At 37.6% G+C, this 24219-nt stretch overlaps 3 protein-coding genes across 3 annotated transcripts in view; 2 read left to right on the forward strand and 1 right to left on the reverse strand.

Moving 5' to 3' along the window:
* The window catches only part of LOC135947359 (Ig-like and fibronectin type-III domain-containing protein 1), a 138181-nt gene that overhangs the window by 111613 nt on the left and 2349 nt on the right, over window positions 1-24219 (forward strand). The window contains exons 14-24 of the mRNA XM_065496183.1: window positions 4678-4816; window positions 5738-5873; window positions 7219-7423; window positions 13246-13492; window positions 14213-14394; window positions 14456-14587; window positions 14969-15128; window positions 15186-15365; window positions 16121-16232; window positions 23678-23880; window positions 23938-24137. Of these exons, the coding sequence (XP_065352255.1) occupies window positions 4678-4816; window positions 5738-5873; window positions 7219-7423; window positions 13246-13492; window positions 14213-14394; window positions 14456-14587; window positions 14969-15128; window positions 15186-15365; window positions 16121-16232; window positions 23678-23880; window positions 23938-24137 (1896 nt within the window). The remainder of the gene's footprint in view (window positions 1-4677; window positions 4817-5737; window positions 5874-7218; window positions 7424-13245; window positions 13493-14212; window positions 14395-14455; window positions 14588-14968; window positions 15129-15185; window positions 15366-16120; window positions 16233-23677; window positions 23881-23937; window positions 24138-24219) is intronic.
* Window positions 1-24219, forward strand: part of tun (tungus) — a 153715-nt gene that overhangs the window by 74052 nt on the left and 55444 nt on the right. The gene's annotated exons all lie outside the window — the stretch shown is intronic.
* On the reverse strand, window positions 17760-22317 carry LOC135947365 (uncharacterized). Its single transcript, XM_065496191.1, has 26 exons — window positions 22194-22317; window positions 22091-22145; window positions 21915-22035; window positions 21643-21853; window positions 21536-21586; window positions 21386-21416; window positions 21178-21330; window positions 20886-21124; window positions 20773-20823; window positions 20684-20717; window positions 20500-20564; window positions 20110-20448; window positions 19992-20054; window positions 19900-19930; window positions 19783-19847; window positions 19608-19725; window positions 19315-19559; window positions 19120-19254; window positions 19023-19058; window positions 18846-18963; window positions 18694-18800; window positions 18553-18633; window positions 18465-18501; window positions 18329-18396; window positions 18165-18267; window positions 17760-18109 (listed from the first exon to the last, which is right to left on the reverse strand). The coding sequence occupies exons 1-26, from the start codon at window positions 22248-22250 to the stop codon at window positions 17877-17879; spliced, it is 2847 nt and encodes a 948-aa protein (XP_065352263.1). The 5' UTR covers window positions 22251-22317; the 3' UTR covers window positions 17760-17876.

Raw genomic sequence — 24219 nt, forward strand, 5'->3', positions numbered from 1 at the left:
TTTTATTCCAGCAAGGTCCATTTTTAATTTATAAAAATTTGTTTATTGCATCCAACAAGTCAAACAATTTTCATTTCTGTATTCCTAGCATGTAGATAAAAATTATAAATCCATCTGAATACAGAATAAATGGCTGAGAGTGCTTTTTAGTTTCTATTTCGGATTGTATATCTCGATAATGAACCACTTTTGCATCCTTTTGTCAGTGCAATCTGATGAATGCGAAATTAGGCGGCACTTTCGGCTTGCTATCAATTGGCCGAGTGCTGCTGATGGCTGATGCTGTCTGTGTTTTGTACGGGATGAGCATAATAGCGCGCGCGATCGCGGCGAATCCATCCATATCAAGAGAGTGCGGTGCAGCGGCGAAACTCATTTTCCGCGTATGACAATGGCCGCCTAACAGGCTCATTTGTGTCATTATGCCGCTTTGTGCATGCTCTCGATAAAAACAGCCGAGCGCCGCGCAAGCACACCAGATTCCAGCCAATTATTCCACTTTAAATTAACTCTTTTTGTGCCGTCACAAGTCCTTTGTTAGCTCTTGGCAGGAATACAAATCAGAAACAATGACTGGTACAGACAGCGGCAAAGCCGCAACTTTTCTGCTCGGCTGCAGATAATGTGTACACGGAACGTTTTACAAGCTGCACACCGCACACACACAGACACACACACAAAAGCTCAAATGGCAGATCCGCAAAACGGATAAAAGCGAATATTCTGCGCTCGCTCAACCAGCGTTTTAATGAGCAGCGATAGACAAACGGGAGCTGCGTTGGAAATATTCTGATTTTCAGTTAAGCAGCAGCATTGTGGTTAACTTTTCAAACTTAATTCTACAATTTTTTCTACTGGAATCTTTAACTAGGAAGTTTGGGCTGTAAATTTTAGGCAAACGACAGTTTTTTCCTGACCTTCCAATTTTTAATCGCCACGAAAACATGAAATGTGCAAAATAATGCAAATCATTTATCACCATGCTGTATAAAACTGCGAAAATAACATTTTAAAAGCAGCTAAAATTAACAAAATTCGAGGAAATTGCTGGAAATTTATAATTACATATGATTTTTTCCTTATTAATCAGTATTTCAGTAGGAAAAAAATTATGACCGTTTGAAAAATAATGATTGGTAAAATTTTAGACAAATTTAAAGGGTTGAATTTGCTTACCACTCATTTTTTACCAATTTCTTGCGCAAGAAATGAATTAATTCCATTATCCCAGTTGAAAATCTAAAATTTGAGGGTAAAGTGGTCAAAATTTCCTCTGATGAGCAGATTTTTTCTTTTAAATTGCCATTTGCTGCCTCAATTTTTCCCAAAAATTATTTCTGACAATTTTTCAAGTCGAGATTATGAGCTAATATAATTAGAAAATTATTTAAACCAGATGTGTTGTCATTATTAATTAAGCTAAAAAAGACAACTATATCTAGTTAAAACCTCTGTATTATAATTTAAAATGTAAAATATTTTATAAAAAAAGGGATACCACATTATGAGATAAATATAAATAGTAATAAATTTTTTAATTTGCTTAAATTTAATATTAAATTTTTATTTATTAAATAATGCAATTTTATGTATTTTTAAAAGTTTACAAATTTGTTTTAAATGTTTTTAAAATTCATGCATTCAATCCAATTCGATAGCAGAAACCAAACATTACTCTCATCTGAATTTAAAATTTAAATAGATAGATTTTAAAAACTTCTCACCGATCCCTCAATTAAGTTGGGCTAAATGGGCATTTTTGTGCTACGAGTAGTACGCTGTTCCTTTTTAATAAAATTGTTACTTTCGCAAGTGAAACAAATTAATAAAAATGACCACTAAAAAGTGATTTTTAACCAAGAATCTAAAAATTCTTCCAAAAAAATGCAGGAAATGAATTTGTTCCATATTTCCGCAGTGAAAATCTAAAATTTGCGGTCGGAGTGGCCAAAATTTCCTCTTCTCTGCAGATTTTTTCTTTTAAATTGTCATTTTTTGCTACCTAAATTTCTCAAAAAAATTCGTTATAACAATTTTTCAGGTCAAGGTCGAAAATTATTAAAAATTGAGGTGCCTGCAAGAAAACTGTTAAAGATAACTTTTTTAAAAAAATGCGGGGTTTTTGCAACCCTGTACTTCCAAAATAGCAATCGAAAGCAGATAAAATAATACAAATTCGAGCAGGAGAGATAATATTCGGAAATTCATAATTGCAGGGGCGAAGTGTTCCTGGCGGGAAAACATTTTTCACCAATTTGTAAAGCCGTGAATGGCAAATTTGCAGATGGGCCGAGATATCCGGAAATTGTTCAACAGTGTCGGGATTTTTATACATTTAAAGTATTGATATACCATCCTCAATGAAGTTCTTTTCTGGAAGATTGAGAAACGCGTCTCACGACTCAAATTTTAAATATCATTAGCGTGATGTTTTTATGCCTAGGAACTAGGAATCTCTTTTTGCACGCCAAATCAAAACAAAAATTGATTCAATTGGTATATATAATGAATTTATCAGTATTTTATTTATTTAAATCAATAAAATGTTTAAAAATATTTATTTAAAAAATAATTATGAAATTTTTCTGCAAATTATAAGTTGATTTTATTACTACTTAAAGTTAAAATTATTTAAATTGATATCAAATCACATTTTGTTTTCAAGTAAGCGAAAAAATTCGAATAATGGATTCTCAATCCTTCGGCCAAGACGATTATTAATTCCCGTTTTTTTTTGCATCGAAATGCTGCTGCATAATATAAAATATTCATCCTCCAAGTTCCGATCATAAGTCGCGTATTTTTAAAGAAGGGGAGACTTGCATCGACGTAATGGACGGGCGTGCCGCTGCCGAGAAACTTTTACAGATTCCTCATAAAGTAGAAATCCCAATAGGCGGCTCGAATGGCTGGCTGCTTCTTTTGTTCTTCTCTGAGAGAACTCCTTGGCTCATTCAGCGCGCCTGAGATGCGGAAGCGCAGCCAGCCGCCGCCGCCTTCATCTCGACTGGGAGGAATTAATAATTAATTGCGACTCGCGTGCGCCCGCTTTCATCTTTTTTGCCGAGAACAAAAGGCCACGAGGCATACGAACGCATCGAAATGCCCGCCGCTTTTTGCCGCACGCAAAATGCTCCTTTCTTATCATCATCGTCACTTTTTTTACGTTTGAATTACACATTTTCTCAAAGGGGAACTAAATTAATCTGGCACAATGAAGTTGTAGCAAATCTCCCTGGCAGCAGCCAGAGAGGGAGAGAAAAAAGAGCCGGCTGAGTGAGTTATGATACCGAATAATTCCGCTAGCAGATAAAAAAACGTGTGTGTGTGCGAGCCAGCTTTTTGAATGTGCAGAATAGCACAATTAACGCCGGAGCAATCAGATTAGGCTCTTTGTCTCCGGGTCATCGCGCCGGCACAAAAAGCAGCGAATTTGCCGCCGCCGCGTACCTGAGCCGGCAAAATAATTCATCTGCAGGGACTCTTTTGTGTCACTGCCTAATCGATATAAATGATTCTTTCTTTTCGGCTCTCCTGGGCTGCCGAGCGAGCGACTCGCGCTCCAGATCAGCGGGGAATCAAAGGCCGGCCTCGCAAATAAATTCGCCCGTTTTGATTGACGATTTTTATTAATGTTCTCTTTCTCGTCGACTCCTTTGATTCCTCCTTGCGCGGCGGCACTCGCAAAATGAGAAATCGCTCTTGGTTTGCATTTTCAGCCCCGTCATTCGTCATTCCAAGACTCTGAAATTTAGATGAATGATTTTCTCTGCACTTTCAATGATTGAACGGATGCAGGACCATAAATTGACGCGGATTTTTATTCTAACACTTCCAAATTCGTCTAAATAAGTCGTGATCAACCGATTTTTTGGTGCTGTTGCTGAAATCAGGTCACTTTATTACGCTTAGAGACTGTAAAGAAAGATGAGCGAGGTCTAAAACGTCGCACATCACTTTTTATTCTGTTAATGATGCGTGAAAAACTGTGAAAATAAAACGGAGTATTTTACTTGTCTGTCGAAGTAGTGAAATCGACCAAAAAACTCAAATAAAAGCGCCGAAAAAACCCCAACAAAACAGTCCTCAGGTCGCACGTGACCTGAGGAAGGTCGGTTATACGCAAGGGGGAAAATTCTTAGCCAAATATTTTCAAATGTGCTCGAAATTACTGAAAAAGCATTAAAATTCAGCCTGGGAGCGGATTTCAGGTCGCGGTGTACCCTGAAAAAGGTCTTCAGGGTACCGCAGGTCAAAGCCCCGTCCAAGACCTTTCCGATGAGCGCTCATGGTCGATGATCAGATGAACGGCCGAATTTTAACAAAAATAAAACCAATTTCACCTGTTAACATCGAGAAGATAAAAAAAAATAATTTTAATTTTTCTATGGGCACGAAAAACCTGAAAATTGGTTTCCAGACTTGCAGTAATCCTTTGCGTGCTATGGATTCATTAAAACTACTTAATATTTCTCCGTTTGGAAAAATAATAATTTTTAACGTTGATTGAGAAGCCATTTTTTTCAAATATTTTTGCCCTAAACCGGAGAAATGGCAGCCGGAAGATGTTGAATAAATAAAACTTGACAAAAATGTTTTTATTTACAAAATTAGTGCTTTAGCTTGCGGATTTCTCAATTTTTTCTCTTTCAAAATGCTTGGCAATTCAAATTTCAGGTGCAGAACGTGACGTCGACGAACGCGACCATTGAATCGCTAACTCCTGGCAACGTGTACGTCTTCTACGTCTTGTCGACCAATCAGCACGGAACGTCAATGCCCTCGGCCGTCATCAGGATCAATATTACTGCAAAAGGTCAGTCAATTGGGAATTTTAAAAAAATAAAGCAATTTAAAAGAGATTCTACAGAAAATTTAATCCATGAAGAAACATTTTTTTAGAAATACGTAAAGCTCGAAACGCAATGATCCAATATATTTCATATTTTTATTCTTTCTAAAAACTTAAAATTTACAGCCTGTTTTATATTTATAACCATTCGAAACATTCAATTTAAAATTAAGGAAAACGAAAAATTAAGTAATTAAATCATGGCTTTAATTTTGATGAAGTTTTTGCTGCAGACAGAATAAAAATAAATCTTAAACTCTCTTGAAATTTTATTTTTGCAAAATTTAATAAGGTTCGGACTGAACAAAGAAGTCATTCGTGCAAGCGGTCTTTCTGCAAGTAGTGCTCAAACCAGCTCTGACGCATGCGCACTTCTCGGATTCACATTGTTTTGGCGGGAAAAAGGTTCACACGTCACGCTGCGATATTTTGGTCGGAAAAAATATCCACTTTGCCTAATTCGACCCTCAGGAATCGATTGGTGTGCTCAGAAACTTCGTCAAAGACAATCTTTAAATTAATTAATTTATTAAAACGGCTGAAATTTCTTCAGCTCAAAAATTAGAAGCAAAAAATTCCGTCATGAGTCTAAAATTTGAGGACTCCCTGCTTTTTCCCTTAAAACGGCTGAAATCACGACAAAATTTATCTTAACTTAAACAAGAATGGCGTAAAACAATTTCAACTTGTTTTCCCTTTTCATATTGTTGTTAAAAAATTAATTTAAATCAACTTGACGGAGTTAATCCCTGCCTTTTATCTCTCAAATTACGAGATCAGTTGTGTCAGCCTTTAAATTGAACAAAGGGCGCGAAAAGTTTTCCCTGGAGCAATTTATGCGTGGCAAAAGTTTGTCTAGATTTAAAACGGAAGTTTGTGCTGCAGAGATCGCGGACGGTGGCGTCGCAGGCGTGAGTTCGCAGCCGCGGGGCCTGGCGATTGGCGGCCGCGGAGCCAACTTCCTCACCCTCACGTGGCAGCCGCCCTTATTCAGCCACCCGGCCGACCTCATCAAGTACAGGTACGACGACGACTACTTTTTTAATCACCCGTGACGTCACTTTCGCTGCATTCTCAATGGCTTAGCTGTCGTGCGCTCGAAATATTAATCAGGCCACGTGAATGCCCGGCGAAAATCAGTATGCGCCCCTCGTGTCGCTAATATTGCCAGTTTCGGCGTAAAAAGCTGCTCGATCGTTAGGTTACAAGCCTTTTTTTATTCATCCATCCACCCCTCCCCACGGGGTTGCGACGACGACGCTCAAACGGCTTACGTGGTTCGCATGTGACCGAAATTTGGTCGTCCATTTAATGATTTTACCGATTTTACACTGCAGGAATTTTTCAGAGGCTTGATTTTAACCAGCGGGGGCCAGATAAAAATGGCGCGAAAAAATTGTCACGTGAAAATGCGCTAAGAGAAGCAAGTTTTGGTCAATATTGTGAAATAATTTGCATTACTCTTAACTAATTGTGTCTTTTGGATCGTAAAAACAAACTCTTGACACTCGTACGGCAATCCAAACGAGAGATTTTTGTTTCCCACATTCAGACGCCATCTTGGATCCGCGCAGTGCGAACCAATTTTATCCCGCATCTGGACCCCGCTGATTTGAACCAAATTTCGGTCTTAATCTGATAGAAAATTTGTTTATATTTTAACTGTAAGAGTTTTAAAGAGAAATGTTAGGAAAATTCAAATTCAATTATAAAAAGTTATTAATTTTTTAAATTTATTAATGGTAAAAAGAGAGAAATTTTTCAGTTCAGTTTCAATAAGCTTCTAAATTATCTGTAAATTATTTAAAATTCATTTTACTAATTTAAAAAATTAATGCCACTCTAGCCCTTAATAGATTAAATCATAAAAATTAACTTCCGCGTGCTTTCCTAACCGAAATTTTAAATGAAATGACTAAAAACAATTAAATGAGAAGAAATAATTTAATTCAGCGGTTTCAATTCAAATGATAAAATGTGTTTAATTCGTATTGCACAGAATTTAATAAAGTCGCGGCATGCAGCAGACGCGCGGTACATAATTCCAGAAATGCTAAAATTCACTCTGATGCACCTTATAATAAACTTGCGAAATTACTTCCGAGTAATTCCTAGTAATCAGGCGAAAATTAACTAAAGTCTTCCGCCAATAACGGTGTGCGGCACGGGTGTGAAATTCTCTCTCTTCTCACCGTCGGGTCGAGCAGCCATTAAGAGAGGAATTATCCCCTTACGACGGCGAGGAGAGGCTGAGTGCCAAGTCCTCCTCGAGAGAGAGAGATGGAATCCGGCCCAATAAAGTTGTCTGCTCGCTCGCTCGCTGGCTGAATTTAATTATATGGCGCGGCTGCGGAATGTGTTCGCAGCGTGCATTACCGCGAGGTGCTACCTGGCGAGCTGCAGGCGCCGTGGATGATCACCGAGACGACCGTCACCTCGACCACCATGGCCAACCTCAAGCCCAACACGCAGTACGAAGCTGAGGTGATCGCCACCAACGCAAAGGGGCCCAGCATCTCCTCCGAGAGGCTCACCGTGTGGACCGACCCTGCCATGCCCGCCATTGTCGAGGTTAGAAAAATCTTTTGGATTATTTGAATTAATTCTGTTAATTAGTATAACAAACTTTAAACGGTTAAACTAGACTACAAATATTTTTTTAAATAATATTTGTTGTAGCCAGTTTGGAATTTTATTTTAATATTAGAAAACATTGCAATATTATTTAAATACAACTTTAATTATCATGAAATTTTCAGATTTTCTTTGTTTGAAATATTTAAAATAAAATATAACTTTTAGTTAAGTTATGTTACAAAAAATACAATTTCAAACGTGGCTGAATCAAGAACCAAATTAAATAACATTCTAATTGGAGTTTTCATGAAAGTATGGTTCAAATTGCATGATTAGAAATTGACATGTCCTGTAGAATTCTGAAAAAAACTTAAATATATCCGAAAGGTTGGGAAAAGTTTAAATTTTGGGTTTAAAATTGGCAAGGAAGGATTTCATGGTAATCAAGCGTTGAATACTTTCAATAATTCTTATTCAAAGTCATGATTTACTTTACCAAAAGGTAATTTTAGCTCCGTAGCTCGCAGACTGTCGGATAGTGGAGATTAACTGTTGTGCTTATTCTTAATTTGATTATTGAACTTTATTGAGATTGATTTGATCAACTAACTGTTGCTTCTTGCGACACATTAAAGAGGATTGATGCTGAAAACCCATGGGAAATCCTGGTTGATATTGCACAAAGTAACCCAAAGTTACCTAATTAAGTAGCGAAGTAATTTTTTTAAAGTGGCTGCAAAGCTAGCACCGTCTCCTTACTTTTTATTTCACAACAAACAGTTTTCCTAAGAGGTTTCACACGCTGTTGGACAGATCTTGACGAAAGGGATCGAAATCTGCCATGAAAATGTTCTCAAACGCTTGAAAAATTAGAATTTTATTCAAGCAAGGTCCTTGTTTGAACAAATTTGATTATTGCATCCAACAATTTAAATAATATTCTTTTATTTCTGTTATGAGTGCAAGCAAAGAAGGCAAAAATATCTGAAGGAAGCCGTGTGTCACAGAGTAAAATCGATTTGCTAAGATCAGCAGTTTTCGCCCTTTTCGCTAATCTGGCGACGAAGCTGTCAGGCGGCGAGTGCTAAAAACATAATTGGATTGGCGGGGCGGCTCGACCGCAGCAGAGCGAGGAGCGTCCAACTTTGCGAGTTGGCTCGATTTGCATCGGGCCTCGACCCTGCGCGCGAGTGAGTGAGTGCACGCACTCTGGCGTAAATTGGCTCGGTTAACGCGCCAACCCCACGCACGAGATGATATTCGGCGCTTTTTGATTAATTACCTGCCAGTTGCTCTTCTCCGGCGCTTCTGGCGGCTTTTCAAACATGCGAATTTCATCGGTATAATAATTGTGTGTGTCGCATTATCTCTCCTCCGCCGCCGCCGCCTCCGCCGCCGCCGCGAGCAGTTAATTAACACACACTCCGAGAACCGACTCGGTGTGTGTGTTGCGCTTTTGTTATTATACCAGTTTTGTCTGGTGTGCGGCTGATTCTGCGCTGCGGATTATTATCAATTCTCATCAGGCCTGCGCTGAAATCTCACTTTTCCCAAACAAATATTTAGACAACACGCGAGCAAGTGTGTATGCTATTTGTTTAGCGCGGAGGAAACAAGAAAATTCAAGACGCGGCACAAGAGCTTAAGTGCTTTACTGCTCCAAATTTGGAGGTTCTCACGAAATGAGACTCACTCGGCTGCTGAGCTAACAATGTTTCGCCTGTCATTTCTGAGAAAGAGGATGTGAACGCAGGCAGTGTTTTTGCAAGTAGAGAGAGAATTTCCTTGTGTAACCGAATATTTAACAGAAGCGATCCAAATCAAACTGGAAATTTTAAGATTGTTGATTGTTATTATTTATAATTGTTTTGAAAAGTCTTAAATAGCATAGATACTGTGAAATCATGGAAAATCCTTGTTGCAAATGCTTCAACTCATCCCTTTAGATTCAGTTCAAGCCATAATTCATTGTAAATTTTTGAGTTAACGTTGAGCACTGTCTCCTTTCTTGAAATCCTATTTTATTTCCCTAAAAAAGAGTTTCCCTAAAAGGTTTCTAACGCTGTTGGACAGATCTCGACGAGACGAATTGAAATCTGCCAAGAACATTTGCTCCAGCGCTGGAAATTTTGTAGAAAATTTTAAAAATTTGAATTTATTCTGTAGAGCAATATTCTTTTTTGCTCATTACAAATTGTAGAACATCCAACAATTCAGAAAATTTTCAATTAATGCCCTGCATTGATCCACTTTAAGTTGGGGTCATTTGTTTTGTTTTTATCCAAAAAAAATTTCTAATGTGATTTCTCTAAGATTTTTGTTTAAAATTTGTTCCTAGTGGAAAAAGATAAACTTTTTTTGTATAGTTCATAGTTTTAATAGTTTTCCAATTTAAAATTATAGCGTTTTTATTTTTATTTTATCGTTTTCATATCAGAACGTGTTTCAATGGTAAATTTATGAGTAAATGTTTCAGACACAAATTTTAATCACATAATTTATCCTGTTGATCAATAGCGGCTGGACCTCTGCAGTAACGTCAAATGCAGTTGAAATTTCCAATCAACTTCAGAGTTCTATTTTCAAGGAATTATCAAGTACAATTAATCCATTCTTAGATTTCAAATAGCAAACATCGCAAACATCAAGTTTTCACATATCAATCACAGCAGTACACACCACTTGCTTTTATTTGGTAATTTTCATACAAATATAACTATTTTTTGACGTTTAAATAAGCCAGTTATTAATTGAAACTAAATTAATAAAATTTTTGGTTCAAACTGCAGAATTATATTAAAAAATTATGTACTACGCTAATGTTATCACAAAATTAAATACAAATTTCAGAAATTTAAATTAACAGTTCTTTGTACTCTGAATGAATAGGTTCAAAATAAATTTGGCTCATTGGTGTTCTACAAGCACGAAGTTATATTCAAAATTCCGTCCTGACCGAAAAACATCTTGCTTCGTGTATTCCTAAAGAAAGTCTTATTTTTTTCCAAAGTCAATCACGCAAATACAGATAAATCACCGGGGTCCGGGTTGCGATCTGTGTTGGTTCCCGCCAGTCAGAAGTCAATATGGCATCGAAATAATAGAGGCCAATCAGGAGACAGTCCAGCGGCCAATCAGAAGCGTCAAAAAAGAGGCGTGCCGACCTAGTAATTTCATTCCCACGTATTTTGTGACATTTCCATTAGCCTGATGTGCCATCTGACGGTCGATTCGCCATTTACCGGGATAATCAGCTGTTACTAAAGAATAAACAACAAAAATATTCATTGTGCTGACGGAATTTTCATGATAAATTTTCCACGCCAATTTAATTTCACGTTTTGTAATTTTCCCGCCGTACTCTACCAGACGCCATATCTGCGCGTCAAGTGAATCCAGCCCCCCGGTGATTTAATATAAATAATAATAAAAAATTACTCCTATTTTTCATATCCAATTGCTGTTTAATATCTCATTTAGACGTATGAAATATAAAAATCAAAGCACGAGACAAAGCAAAACATAATCTGACAACGACAACATAAAAGCAGTTTAAATATCAATAAAATAAAACCTAATCGCTTTTTTCAACTTTCGAAAGGCTCATTTTATTGCAGGAGATGAAAAAAGTCTTATTGAAAAACTTTCAGCAAGCCGCAAGAGACGCAAAAAGAATAGAAAAGCAAGCAATTAGGAGAAAAGGGTTTGCATTTGAAATTCCGCAAGAAAAGAGGCAGTTTCCAAGTTAGTGGTCTCGAAAACGTTTACTCTCTCGTCGGATGTAAAATAGTAGCTGAGGGCTAGCTAGTCAAACATTTGTTCTAGGCGGTGGGTGAAGTTATTTGCAATAAAACGGCGGCAAGAGGCGCGTGCGAGGCCTCTTTTTAAGCCTTTTTTATGTATCTCCGTGGGCAAAGTGCGTATTCGGATCGAAAATGACGGGTCCCCGTGGACGTTTAGTCCCCGCACTTTTATCGCGATCAGAAACATTTTCCAACAGACCAAAACAGCCGCGCTCTTTCTCTGGAGGCAAAAATATGAACGCGCCCACACTTTCATGTTTGACATTTTTCTTCCCTTTTCTTCTCTTCATGAATATTCAAAAGCGCTTCTCTGTGCACCAATGGTGGAGCTTTACTCACTGCAATTCCCCCTTTGATCTGCTCGAAATTATACTCTTTCTGTCCCACTTGAAAGTGAATTTTTTTACGCAGAAGAGAAAACAAAATAAAAATAAAAAATGAGAATAAAGTGGAGCAGCTGTTATTTTTCAAATGAAGAGCGAGGATTCCACTTTGCAAACGCAGAGAAACTTTATTTATTTTTAACGAGTTGATCAATTGAATACTTCAAAAGTAAAATATAAAAGGTTGCTGATTTTTTTTAATGAAAGAAAATCTGTTTTGGACGTATACAATTTTTAATGAATTCATCTTTCCAAATTGATTGACCTGATTGTGAGAAACGATCCATTTAAGAATTTTTGGAATGCCATCCTTGCAATTTAATAAAAGAAAAAAAATTGAGACAGTTTAAAAGTTGTAACTATTCATAATTTCTTGCAGCACCGGCTCTAAGTTAATTTAAGTCTTCCAGGCCTTAGCAATCGCCTGCCAAATACTACGAATCATTTTATTTTGAGGCCATTTATAAAATAATTCATTTTTTTTTGAAAATCCTGTTTTTTGCTGCTAGTTCTTCCCAAGTTTTTGAAAAAAAATTGAATCTATTGGATTTAGCCTTTTTAGCTCTCCTTTCAACTTTTATAAGGCAAAATTGTAGTAAAATTTGATATAAATAATTTTTTATTTGCGAAAAAATCGTTTAAAAATACTAAAAATGAGAACCCTGAATTTCAGATAGCGTTTGACATAAGATAAAGTTAATTTTATGGTTTATTTAGAGTTTCTTGTATTAAGTGCAAATATACCGCAAAAAAATTAGTGAAATCTGAGGAAAAAAACACTGTACTGCAAGTTTTGGCAACTCCCCGGGAGATTCCGAGCCCTGCATTTAAATCATAATTAAAACAGTCTAAAAGGAAAAAATTACAATTAAAAAAGAAATGCAGGGTTAATTATCTAGGTACAAAAAGTTTAATTTATCAGTGATTAATTAGTTTATTTATTAAGACGGTTAAAGAAGGATTTTTTAGGCATGGTTTAACCTCTATTGACACATTTATTTTTCCAACTATTAACTAAAAATTGTAACAAAGTAAATGTGGTCCAATTTAAACTCTTGTTGAGCTTAATTTCAACGCTTTTTTTTACCGTAAACGGCTACCAAAAATCATGACAATAAGCCTTAGTTTTGCTTTTCTTCAAAACTTCTTGTACTACCAAAAAACCGACCAAGTTTAATCCAATTGGAAATAGATTTAAATTGATTTTTTTTAAAACCAAAATGAGAACGGTTATTTGGTCTCTTTATCAAGGTCTTGTAAAAAGCAACAAAAAACCTACTTTTCGTAACACGTAGAAAACCACATGTGCAGCAAAATATTCATTTGTCCATAGGAATAAATTAAATCTGTGTAATTTCGTGCTCATTTGATGTTTCAAAAGCCTTAGAAATTGAGTTCCAAATTCAACCTTTCGCAAAAATCAAAATATAAAGCGACGAGAAACGAGCTGAGAGCAGCTGAATTTACATTGCGATTCCCCCTTGACAGGATTTCTGATTAATCACCAGCAATAATTTTCAATTCAACCCGAATTCTAGCAACCCCTTAAAACCACTGCTCCTCGAACCCCTGCATTCCCTGCAACTGCCGTAAATTACAACTCTATAAAACTCGAATTAATGCTTTTCAGGCGCCGAAAGTGCAGCCGGGGGCGGTGGTGGAGGGCGGCAGCATCACCGTGCTGTGCATCGCGATGGGCACCCCGGCGCCGGACGTGTCGCTCTACGTGTCCGGCATGTTGGTGCACACGGGCAAGGAGACGCGCCACCTGGTCGTCACGCTGTCCAACATCACCAGACACATGCGACAACTCTCGTGCTACGCGGACAACGGCTTCGGCACGCCAATGCAGGCCTCCAAGAACATCGTTGTCAGCTGTGAGTTTAAAAAAAATTAAGTTCCGGAAAAAATGTGGTACAAGTCTTATTAATATAAATTATTTTCAATTTTATAACGGATTAAATTTTGGATTGGAAATTTTGGTGTCGTAAATTTCAAATAAATTGACTTTTTGAGGAAAAATTGTTAAAATGTTGAAAATAAATCTACGAGAATTTCTTTGACGTTCCTCTCAAGAATGTAAATTTTTTATATTGTTAATTTTAACGAGAGTTTCTCTGGCTCTCCATTTAATATTCTGCTCTAAATAGGGTTGGAGAAATAAAAATCTAACAATTTTAGTAAAATACTGCAAATTCATAATAGTAAAGTAATACTTTGATTTTTTTCTAAATTATAGTAACAAAAATATTTAACAGTAATATTTTATTATAACGTAAAAATAAAATCATGTACCGCTTAAAATATTTTTTAATCTTTACAAGAAAATTAAAATACTTAGGTTTTAAAAGGAAATATTCAATTTAAATTTTAGAATGTATAACTTAATTATTTTTTAATTTTCAAATAAATTTTTGCCTTTTCCTCATCAGACTTGTCAAATCTCAAATCTAGAAAGTTTCTTGATTCTCTGAAAGTAGATTCGAATGATTGTGTTAAGGAATATAAATTTTAAGTTCTTTGAATAGATGAAAAATAAATCCATCTCTCCAAAAATAATATCTCACAAACGTGCGACCGATCACTTATCAAACCAGATCCACCGACCCTGAGCGCCTCGTCAGCTCCCACCCTCGCCCTGAAAGGTGGCACTGGGGTGATGGAGTGCAAGGTGGAAGCCCAGCCAGAGCCGCAGACCGTCTTCTGGAAGGACGCCAATGGCAGGGTTCCCGTCGTCCAGGGCGGAAGGTTCGAAGTGACCGTCAAGGTGCTGAAAGGGGTGCGTTTTGTCCGATAATTCAAGAAATTGGAGGGATTTTTATTATTTATATGGTGTGCAGGTGCCGGACACGAAGGTCATGACCCTGACCATCAAGGGCACGCAGACTGAGGACGAGGGAGATTACTTCTGCCACGCCGAGAATCTTTTGGGCAGTGCCACGCAGCCGGTCACACTCAAAATTCGTCCTACTGTGAGTTTCTGATACTGGAAATGAGTAAAAATTGTTGAAAATTAAAAAAAAAGGATAAAAAAGCCTGGAACCAGCGGGGGCTAGTTGAGCGATAAAATTGGTTCGCACTGCGCAGATGCAAGATGGCGTGTGAATGTGGGAAAGAAAAATCTCTCTCTGGATTCCCGTACGAGTGTCAAGAGTTTGTTTTTACGATCCGAAAGAGTAATGCAATTTAAATTATGCCTCAATATTTACAAAAATTTGCTTCTTTTCACGCATTTTACTTGACAATACTCCACCGGACGCCATATCTGCGCGTCGCATCAATCTGGCCCCCGCTGGATTAGCTTAATTTAATTAAAATTTGCCACTGGCCCCAAAAATATATCTTTTAAACAGGACTCTCTGCCGATTAACGCAAGCAACTGCTGCGATACAAGAAACGTGAATCCTGCCTGTCTGGACGCTTGCTCAGCCGGCGCCTTTTTGGACCTGGACTCGGTGCTCGACCAGCCCGAATGCGTCGACGACTTGCCCAAAATCGTCAAATGCGCCGCTGGTAATTCGAATTACCCCTTTTTATAAATAACAATTATTAAATCGGAATGAAATTTAGATGGATCAGACCACCGCACGTGTTGCATTCAGCGCGGACTGCCGCAAAGCTGTCTAAACTGGTGTCGTGGGGAGACCATCGACATCCCGACGACCACTTCCGCGTCGACGCCGAACAACCAGAAGTACTGCCTGCTCGTCTACGGACAGCAAATCATGTCCTGCTTCCAACAAGGACAAGGTGCGAGTTTAAAAAATTGGATTTAATTAATGAAAAGTGCCCTAAATTCCAATTTTTATTAATTTGACCGGTGCAAAGGAAATTAATTGCATCCGCTGGGAGAAAAATTATGGGAATTTAATAGGGAGAAGATAAAAAATAGTGCTTTTGAGTCTTAAAAGTTATTTTTTAGTTTTTCAAAGATTGCAGATTTTCGAAAGGGTGTGTGTTTGGCCTCATTAAAATTCAGCAGTTTTAAGTAGCATCAAAAACTGACTAAATTTAGAAAGCTGATTAAATTTCCGTTTTTTTCCTCTTGAGCAAATTTTTCTCAAATTTACCATTTTCGTGCAAAATTTGTCTGAAAGTTTCAACTGGCCGTTAGAGAATCTGTAATTTTTTTGGGGGAAATTAAAATACCGAAAATTAATTTGATTTATTCGAGAATCATCTCAGATTTTTTTTAATTTAAATAATTTCTATGATTTTTAAAGGCAAGACTCCGCATATATTACAAATAATTTTTTTATTGATTCACAGAGACAGATTCATTGCCTACCACGCAAAATTGCAAATTTTTTTATCATTAAAATGTAATAAAATGATAGCAAAAAGTTTAATGAAGAACCACGTTTTCTAAAAGAGTTCAAATCAGTTTAAATTTTGCTAAATAGACTCCAAATCCACGCATAAGAGGAGAGATAATTTTTAATCTCAATATTCATATAATTTCTTGCCTGCGAAAATTATTTTGAATGATAATTGACGTGTTTCAGACCGACTGCCAGGCCCACCGCACTCTCTGAAAGCGAATTTGATCGGCGGCAACTTCGCAGTGATCTCGTGGGCGGCTCCGACGCGCAACCCAGACTTGGCGCTGATGTACAGGTGGGACGCAGTTGGCCAAATAATATCCAATTGTTTGTGTATTCCTACATGAATGCGTGCTAAACATTAATGGTTCACTGGGGGCTGCTGTTTGTTGGTTGGTTGGTCTGTTTACACAGCGAGAGAGCAATTCATGTTTGCGTTTGCATGCGCGCCGGCTGAAAAAATGAACTCGCTCTTCGCGTTGGCAAATACAGTCCGAGACAAATAGATATATGAATATATCGAAACTGCATTGTGCGTGTGTGGTGTGCTTTGAATATCTCGCTGATTAACCGACGAGCTGCTTGTTTATGCTGTCTGTCGTGAAAAGCAACTCGAAATCCAGCTCAAAGAGACTGCTTTTTTCTCCCTATGCTAAGGGCATATTGGAATAAGCTCGACTGGCATGAAAAGATGTCATTTCCGAGTATAGCGTTCCACATATTCGCTCTCTCAAAGGATCCGTGATGGATAAGCCCAGAGTTTCCATTTAATGGTACACGAGATTATTTTCCTATTAGCCACGACTTTTTAATATTATACATCGAGGGATTCCCTTTTGACAGGGATGAAAAATCAATATAATGAAAACATTTTTCTGTGAAATTTCAAACTAAAGGACGATGCAGGATGATAAAGGATGATGGTTTTCGTTTAAATTTTAATTTCTAAAAAACTGAAATACGCAAGAAAATTTATTAAAAATGTTACAGTAAATTTCAGTTTCTTTCGTTGAATTATTTCTCTTGTGTCATTTTTATCGTCTCTTGATGAGGAATTTATATTAAATTGAAAAATAACCTCAAATTCAAAAGAGAAATCACCAAGAACTGTATTTTAGGCAAAATTTAATTAAATCCTAAACACCGCAGCCATGGAAAACTTTCCCTTAGGTTGGTTACTGTCAGAGGGTTGCAAAAAAGCGTTTTTATTTAAATTTTAACCAGTTTCTTGCAAGCAATGTTTGCACCTCAGCTTTCAATAATTTTCTAATTAATTGCACATGACCTCGACTTCAAAAATTGTCAGAAAGAAATTTTAGGAGAAATTAGGGCAACAAATGGCAGTTTAAACAAAAATATCTGAGCAGTAGAGGAAATTGTGACTACTCCAACTGTAAATTTTGGATTTTCACAAGGGAAGAATGAAAAAAATTCATTTCTTGCATTTATTGCGCAAGAAATTGGTAAAATCCGTTAAAAATCAGTGGTGAAAAAAGCCGGGTGGTAAGCAAACAAATGCAACTTTGGCTATAGTGAATTTCAAACCCTGTCCCATCATTTAAAAGTCGTAAATAATAATCAATGAGACCAAATCTGCCCAAAATCACGTCGAAAATAAAATAATTGAAAAATAATTTGCAGGGTTCACCTATCTTACAATGCACAAAAATCTTCTGGTTCTTTGAGCAAAAATCCACCTAAAATAAACACTAGTTTTGAGTGCTTCTTCATTTTTCTTAATTTATATCCACAAATAGATCAGATAGAAGAATTTTTAGCCCTTTAATTGGGGAATCCAGTGGCACACAGTTTTTTATTATTATTATTTTGTTGACAAGCAAAAAAACCAAACACAAAATCAATCACACACATGATAGAAAAATGTCTAGAATCCAAATATTTTCTACTATTTGAATAATTTGATCAAAATTGAGATAATTTAGTAGGGAAGTGGGCCACATACAACTCGGTGAGCCCAACCTTCTTTTTGAACTAATCTTAATCCAGCGCCATACGTCAACATTATTAGGGTCGAGTTCAACTGGTTGCGATAAAATGTGTTGACATCTTTGATCAATCCTGCTGGCAGCTTCTTAAAGTTCAAGCACCAGCTGTCGGTGCCATCGCCGTTGTCGAAAGTCGGTCCCATGAAAGCCAAGTCGCCGATAGAATCTGTGATATAATTCGTTCCAGCTCCCAATAAAATTGATCACAGATAATTTTTCACCTTGCCAGCTTTCCGCTAAAGCTTTGAAATCCTCTACGCTTTCGAAAATGACCAGGTGGCTGCCAAGAACACAGCAGTAGTCTGCTTCTGCTTGAGCGTCGGTCTAAATTAAAAAAAAAAATAATGTTATTTTGAAGCTTTTATTTACTTTTCGAATTACTTACAAGTCCTGGGTTATATTTCATAAAGTATTTTTTGCCAAAGGATGTTGTCAAGACACCTCCCCCCAATGCTGAAATAAAATTTAGACATTTAATTTAAATTTTGCGTCTGATGAAAGAAAAGCAGTAAATTGATTACATGATCCCGTGCTTTTAAGTTCATCAATATTTGTTTGCTACAAGAACAACATTAATAGTAAATCTTACTGTAAATTAGTCCAAATTACGTTTGGTACACAATTTGCCACTGGAAACAGAGGACATAGTCTCCCGCCGGTTTTAATTCCCCCTGTAGCAGTTACTAAAACCTGGCGAATACAAATTAAAAAAAATTATATTCTGTATGAACTGAGTCTTAAAAAGGTCACAGTGGCGTCTCCTTTGATGGCAGTGACGAGACCTAAAGTCAGATCTGGATCATTTTTCTTTCCACACTGGAACATCTGGGCCATCGTGTTGCATTCGTCAGTGGACTCTGCAAAAAAATAATGATTTGCAACTGTGTTTATAAAAAGCTTACGAATGGAAGTGCAGGAGTCAAAATTCTGAAAGCCATTCTGCATGGCTTGCGGGTCGTCGGCCGTCAAGTCTTCCAAGTTGCGCAAAATTTCATCTGTCACCAGTGACCCGGTTTTTATCTTTTCCATAATCAGATTTAATTTGATTTTTAAAAAGTGAGCTCGAGAAATATATTTACAACGTGTCCTTTTTTCCCGCAGCACCTTAGATAACACTGCGAACACAATTTTTTATTTTTTAAAAAAAACCTCCGCAATTAATTTGCTTGACCGCACTTTGAGATTGCGCCTTTGGTTGACGACGTCGCCGCTTGGATTCATGATTATATCATTCACTTCATTTTCAGTCACATTCCAAATTTCCGAGCAAGAGCGCGCAATTTGCACCGATTTTGTGCCCGGTTGTAAAGCCTAAGCGACACAGAAACGACAAATATTAATGCGGAAGAATAAAAAAAGGGAAAATATGACTTCACAAAGAAACTGTTTTTGCTCGGAACAAGTGTCAGCGCCCAAATGAGTCTCACTCAAAGTCGAATTCGACAAATTAATAAAAATGCATTGATCAGCAAGCTCCGAGGGCATTTTCCCGTTTTTCCAGTTGGCTAGTTCTTCCTTGTTTAATTTTGCATTCTCTGAACACCAGAAGTGAGCGCCTGGACAACCGCGGTTGGTGCCAGATGTCCAGAAATCCCGTCCACATTGATCAGGGTAGACTGAGAAGAGATTGTACAATTTTTAAATTCAAAATATCATTTTTGTACCTGCTCTGGGATATTTCGCAACCATATTCGTGAGACAACTCAATTCCTCTATAGCTTCAATCGAGGCCAGTTTCATTCCAACGGAGCAGCAATAATTCCACGCTCCCAACCAATCCAACTAATAATTTATAATTTTTAAAAGAGAAAATATATATATATTTAAATTAAAATTCACAGCAGCAGCCGAAAACAGAAAATCCTTTCCACAACCGGCATTCCACTGGCCGTGGACAAACAAATCTAAAATAGAAGCTCAAACAATTTTCACTAAATTTAGGCTCAAATCGCAAACCATTTAATGTTCCGTTTGTAAAAATCGATTCCTATGACGTTTTAAAAATATTTTTAAAAAATGAGCCCTAATTTAGACAAGGAAAATCTTGCATTTCTACTACACTCCATCGGACAGTTTGGTTTGTTGCAGTAAGACGCCATCATCGCGTCACCCTTAAAACCTCCAATCTCTCAACAAATTCAAATACACAAAACACTCTCATCTCACCTGGCAAGCCATGACGTATTTATGGCTGCAATTCCGGTCTGACAAAAGTATTCCGCTCGAATTTTTGGTCACTTGCACGTGTAGGCAATTCTCGTTGGTCTGATTATTGTCCGGTTGCCCCGGAGCCCAGGAAAGCGAGTCGGGAAGGTTGACGGCGCCTGGGCACCAGGCCCACCTTCCCCAGGTGCCCATTGCGCGTCCCGCCGTCCAGTAATTCCAGTTCAGCGTCCAGTTCGCTTTGGTCGTGTTGCTCAAACACTCAAAGTCGTACGCCGAACTAAACCATATCGGGTGCATTCCCAATCTGCAACAAAAGTCCCAATTCTGCTGCCAAGTGCCCTTTGAGGATTTATTATTTGCAAAAAATAAATTCAAATAATTAACACTAACAAGCTTGCCAGAGAAAAGGTATAATTTGTCGCAGGTACGTGTCCATTTCCCATACTTTTCTCCATCTGAATATAAATAATTTTGGGGAATAAATTAGTAATCAAGTAATTCGGTTTAGCCCATTTTAATTGTTAATTGCCTATTTATGGGAGTATAGCCATTGTAAAATAAATTCGCGATTTACCCTTTATATTCCCGTTTGCGTCAAATTGTGTGCTCTAAAAATTCGAAAATAAATTAATGGATACACGTCAGAGTTAAACTGTAACATACGTCTTTGTTGCACTTAAGAGCGAGGCAGGAGTCTTGAAAATCATCTTTTGGCTAATTTTAAATCAGTTTTTAAATATGTTAATTTAAAAAATAAATCAAATATATTTACATACCTCACACAAAAATGGAAAAAGTGAATCAGAATCTGACGTTTTCAAGACGGCAGCACCGTTCAGCATGGACGTCGTGAGTCCTTTTTGAACAATTTCCAAACTGTCCATTTTCTGCATGATCGCGGGAAGGACGATTTCTCTTTTCTGGTTGCACCAGGCGAAACTCAAATCGTAATTTTGGCACGACATGTTGCCTTCGTTGGAGCCAATTGTCCAGACGGCCGAATCAGTGCCAAAGTCTTTTAATCGTTATAAAAATAAATTAGGAGGAAAATTAAACAAACAAACACACCCTGAAGCAATTTTTGAACAAGATTCATTTTCAAGGCGTCCTGCATAGAAATTAAACTCAAATTGCTCGAGAAGCAGTTCCTGGCCGCGTCAACTTGAGTCGCTACTGCTGATGAAAACAGAAACGTCGTTCCGTTTCTAACAATTAGCTTGCCTGATTTCAAATTGCGAAAATTTAAGAATCATTAAAGGCATAATTTTCCTCTTACTCGTGTTTGCGCCGATCACTGATGATGCGCCCTGAAATAATTTGTGTTAATTTTGTGAATATATACAGTATTTGAAATTTCTTAATAAAAATAACGATTTAAGAGTTGAACTACACATGTTTTTAAATTCTTAAAAGGATTGATTGCAACCTGGTTTGCGATGAAAGTGAAGTTTGCGCACTGAGACAGTTCACAAGCTAGCTAAAAACCAATTTTTTGTTTTTCAAAATCATCTCTTGTTATAAATTTGAGCCTACATTTTTTAGTTTAGCTGTCGTTGTGTTACTTTTTAAAATCGTGGCGGTAGTCAATTCCGAATTGGTCGGCTCAGAGGACGTGATGCCTTGATCAGAGGAAATTGTTTCTGTTTCAATGGGATAATTTTGGTTTGGTTCAGAGGGGGTTGTAGCAGCCATATTTTCATAATCCCTGTTGTCGTTTTTGGTTACAGCTGTTTGAAAATGTCCTCTAAAATGAAAATAAAATAAAATATTTGGCTCCATGCTGATAATTCACAATAAATTCATACTGAGTGGTGTTCGTTTTGAAATCACTCGAATGTCGTTTTGGTTTCCGCATAAAAGATGACGAACATTTTGAACCTCCACAACACTTGATAATAAAAGGTCGTTTCGAATGCTTCAGGTTTTCTTAACATTTGACCTCATTAATATTTATTGAAAACTTTTGCAAATGAATCCTGACTTTTTGAAAGAAAACGTTTTCTTTGGTGAGAATTTCTACCGCCGCAAAGAACGAACTAAAATTGGTTTATTAACAAAATTGGTTTATTAATTAAAAGGCTCACCTGAAACTGCACAATTATCAGCACTATTGCTATCGATAAAAGCACCAACATCCTCATTTTGGCCTCTATAGATATGTTGCGTTTAACAGCTTCCGTTAGACCAGAGCGATAGATAGGTTTCTGCATCAAGTGTGAAACAGAACTGTTCCACCTACACGTTTTTGACGCATTATGGTCATCAGCGTCCCCTCTTCCCACACACACACACACACACTCAGATTGTGCAATTTTTCACACAATAAGCACCTGGCTCAAAGCTTTAATGAGGTGCTCTTCGTATTTGGTGTTAATTTTTTTATCCCAATTCTTCTGTCCCACGAGGCAAAGGGTTTTTAAATTTCTGATCATAGCGCTGCATTGATAATTTATCTCTATGGTATTCCGCGCGTCAGACTTTATTTTTTAAATGAAGTTTGAAATTATTGGCACGGGGGCCTGGGTTGTGATCTGTGTTGGTTCCCGCCAGTAAGAAGTCAATATGGCGTCGAAATTTATAGTTGTTTGAATATTCGCCCATTTTAAAGCTGCGCAGTAAACTTGTGCGCATCTTAAGCATGCGCAGTATCTTCAGATCGCTTCTTAATCTCACAGGGAGGCTGAAACTCATCACTGCGCATGCGTGACCCAAATTAAAACCTTCTGCGCAGTCGTAATTCCCACCGGGGTCCGGATTGCGATCTGTGTTGGTTCCCGCCAGTCAGAAGTCAATATGTCGTCGAAATAATAGAGGCCAATCAAGAGACAGTCCAGCGGCCAATCAGCAGCGTCGAAAAAGAGGCGTGCCGTCCTAATAATTTAATTCCCGCGTATTTTGTTACATTTCCATCAGCCTTAGTATAGTGCGAGTATCTTTTAATTGAGATAAACTGCCAAGGGAGTGATAATTATCGATTATATCGTTGATTTTAGCCAATTAATTTCTATTTCGTGTAACCTGCGATGCTCAATTTAATAAACGATAAAACGATGCTAGCTGAAAACGTAGAAGCGGCCATTTTTGCTGTGCTGCAATTTCCGTATATCACTTAGATCTGAAAAACGATAATAAACAGAGAGATACTTGACAGGTAGTGGCCGATTTTTCCGTTTTGCGTCACACTAGTGAACAGCGCAGACTGCAAAAATATGGCACAGATGATGTACCAGTCGTGAAATAAAGTGATTTCACGAGCGACAAACAGGATGGACACGAACATGGCGGAGCTGGTGTTGGCGCTCCCAGCATAATCATTTTTTAAAAAATATATGATCGAAAGCAGCAAAGTTCAACAACAATTATTTTTACTGCACAGAGATGATGAATCGATTGTTGGCTCGTTTTATTTAACGCTTGGCCAAACATTTGTCTTGTAAATAATTTTAATAGCTTTTAAAAACCAAATTTCATCAAGATCAGACGAAAATTGCTAATTTAGAAGATAAAATTACAAATTTTAAATTTTTAGGATTTTATTCAGCCGAAATAAAATAATTTATTTTTGCAGGGTGTACTGGCGTGAAATGGGCTCGCGGCTAGCGATGAAAAACGACTCTGCAGGCACCGAATACCGTCTTCACGGGCTGAAACCGTCGACGACGTACGAGTGCATGGTGAAGGCGGGCAACCAGTACGGAACCAGCATGCTCTCCAGGCCGGTCCGCTTCAAGACCAACAACGACGATTACATCACCACGTCGAGCAGCCTCGGTAAAATTTAAAATTAAAAAATAATAATGATTAAATTTGAATGATTTTTTTTATCAGCTGGGTCGAGGCTGGCGGGGATCGCGTGGCCCGTGGGGGTGGCCGTGTGCACCGCCCTGATCGGGGTCATCGCCGTGATCGTCGTCATGGCCGCCGCCTGGCTCGTCAGGAACAAAAAGGTGCCTTCGAACGCGGGCGGAAGGGTGGCGTTTGAGAATCCGGGATATTTGCGCGAGCTCCATATGGACAACATTAATTTGGTGAGTCAGATATGCGGAAAGGAATACATACACATCAAAATTTTAGTTTTATTGCTTCATTGTGGCAGAAGTTTGAGTATTT

Source organism: Cloeon dipterum, chromosome X, assembly GCF_949628265.1.
Source record: "Cloeon dipterum chromosome X, ieCloDipt1.1, whole genome shotgun sequence".
Classification (NCBI taxonomy): Eukaryota; Metazoa; Arthropoda; class Insecta; order Ephemeroptera; family Baetidae; genus Cloeon; species Cloeon dipterum.

What these genes read in the sequence shown, in the direction of transcription:
- LOC135947365 (XM_065496191.1), bottom strand. Translation starts at nt 22,250, where the DNA reads ATGAGGATGTTGGTGCTTTTATCGATAGCAATAGTGCTGATAATTGTG. An exon ending in ACTTAAAAGCACGGGATCAT is followed by an intron (nt 18,397 to 18,464) that starts GTAATCAATTTA and finishes ATTTTATTTCAG; the next exon opens with CATTGGGGGGAGGTGTCTTG. An exon ending in TGAAATATAACCCAGGACTT is followed by an intron (nt 18,268 to 18,328) that starts GTAAGTAATTCG and finishes TTTTTAATTTAG; the next exon opens with ACCGACGCTCAAGCAGAAGC.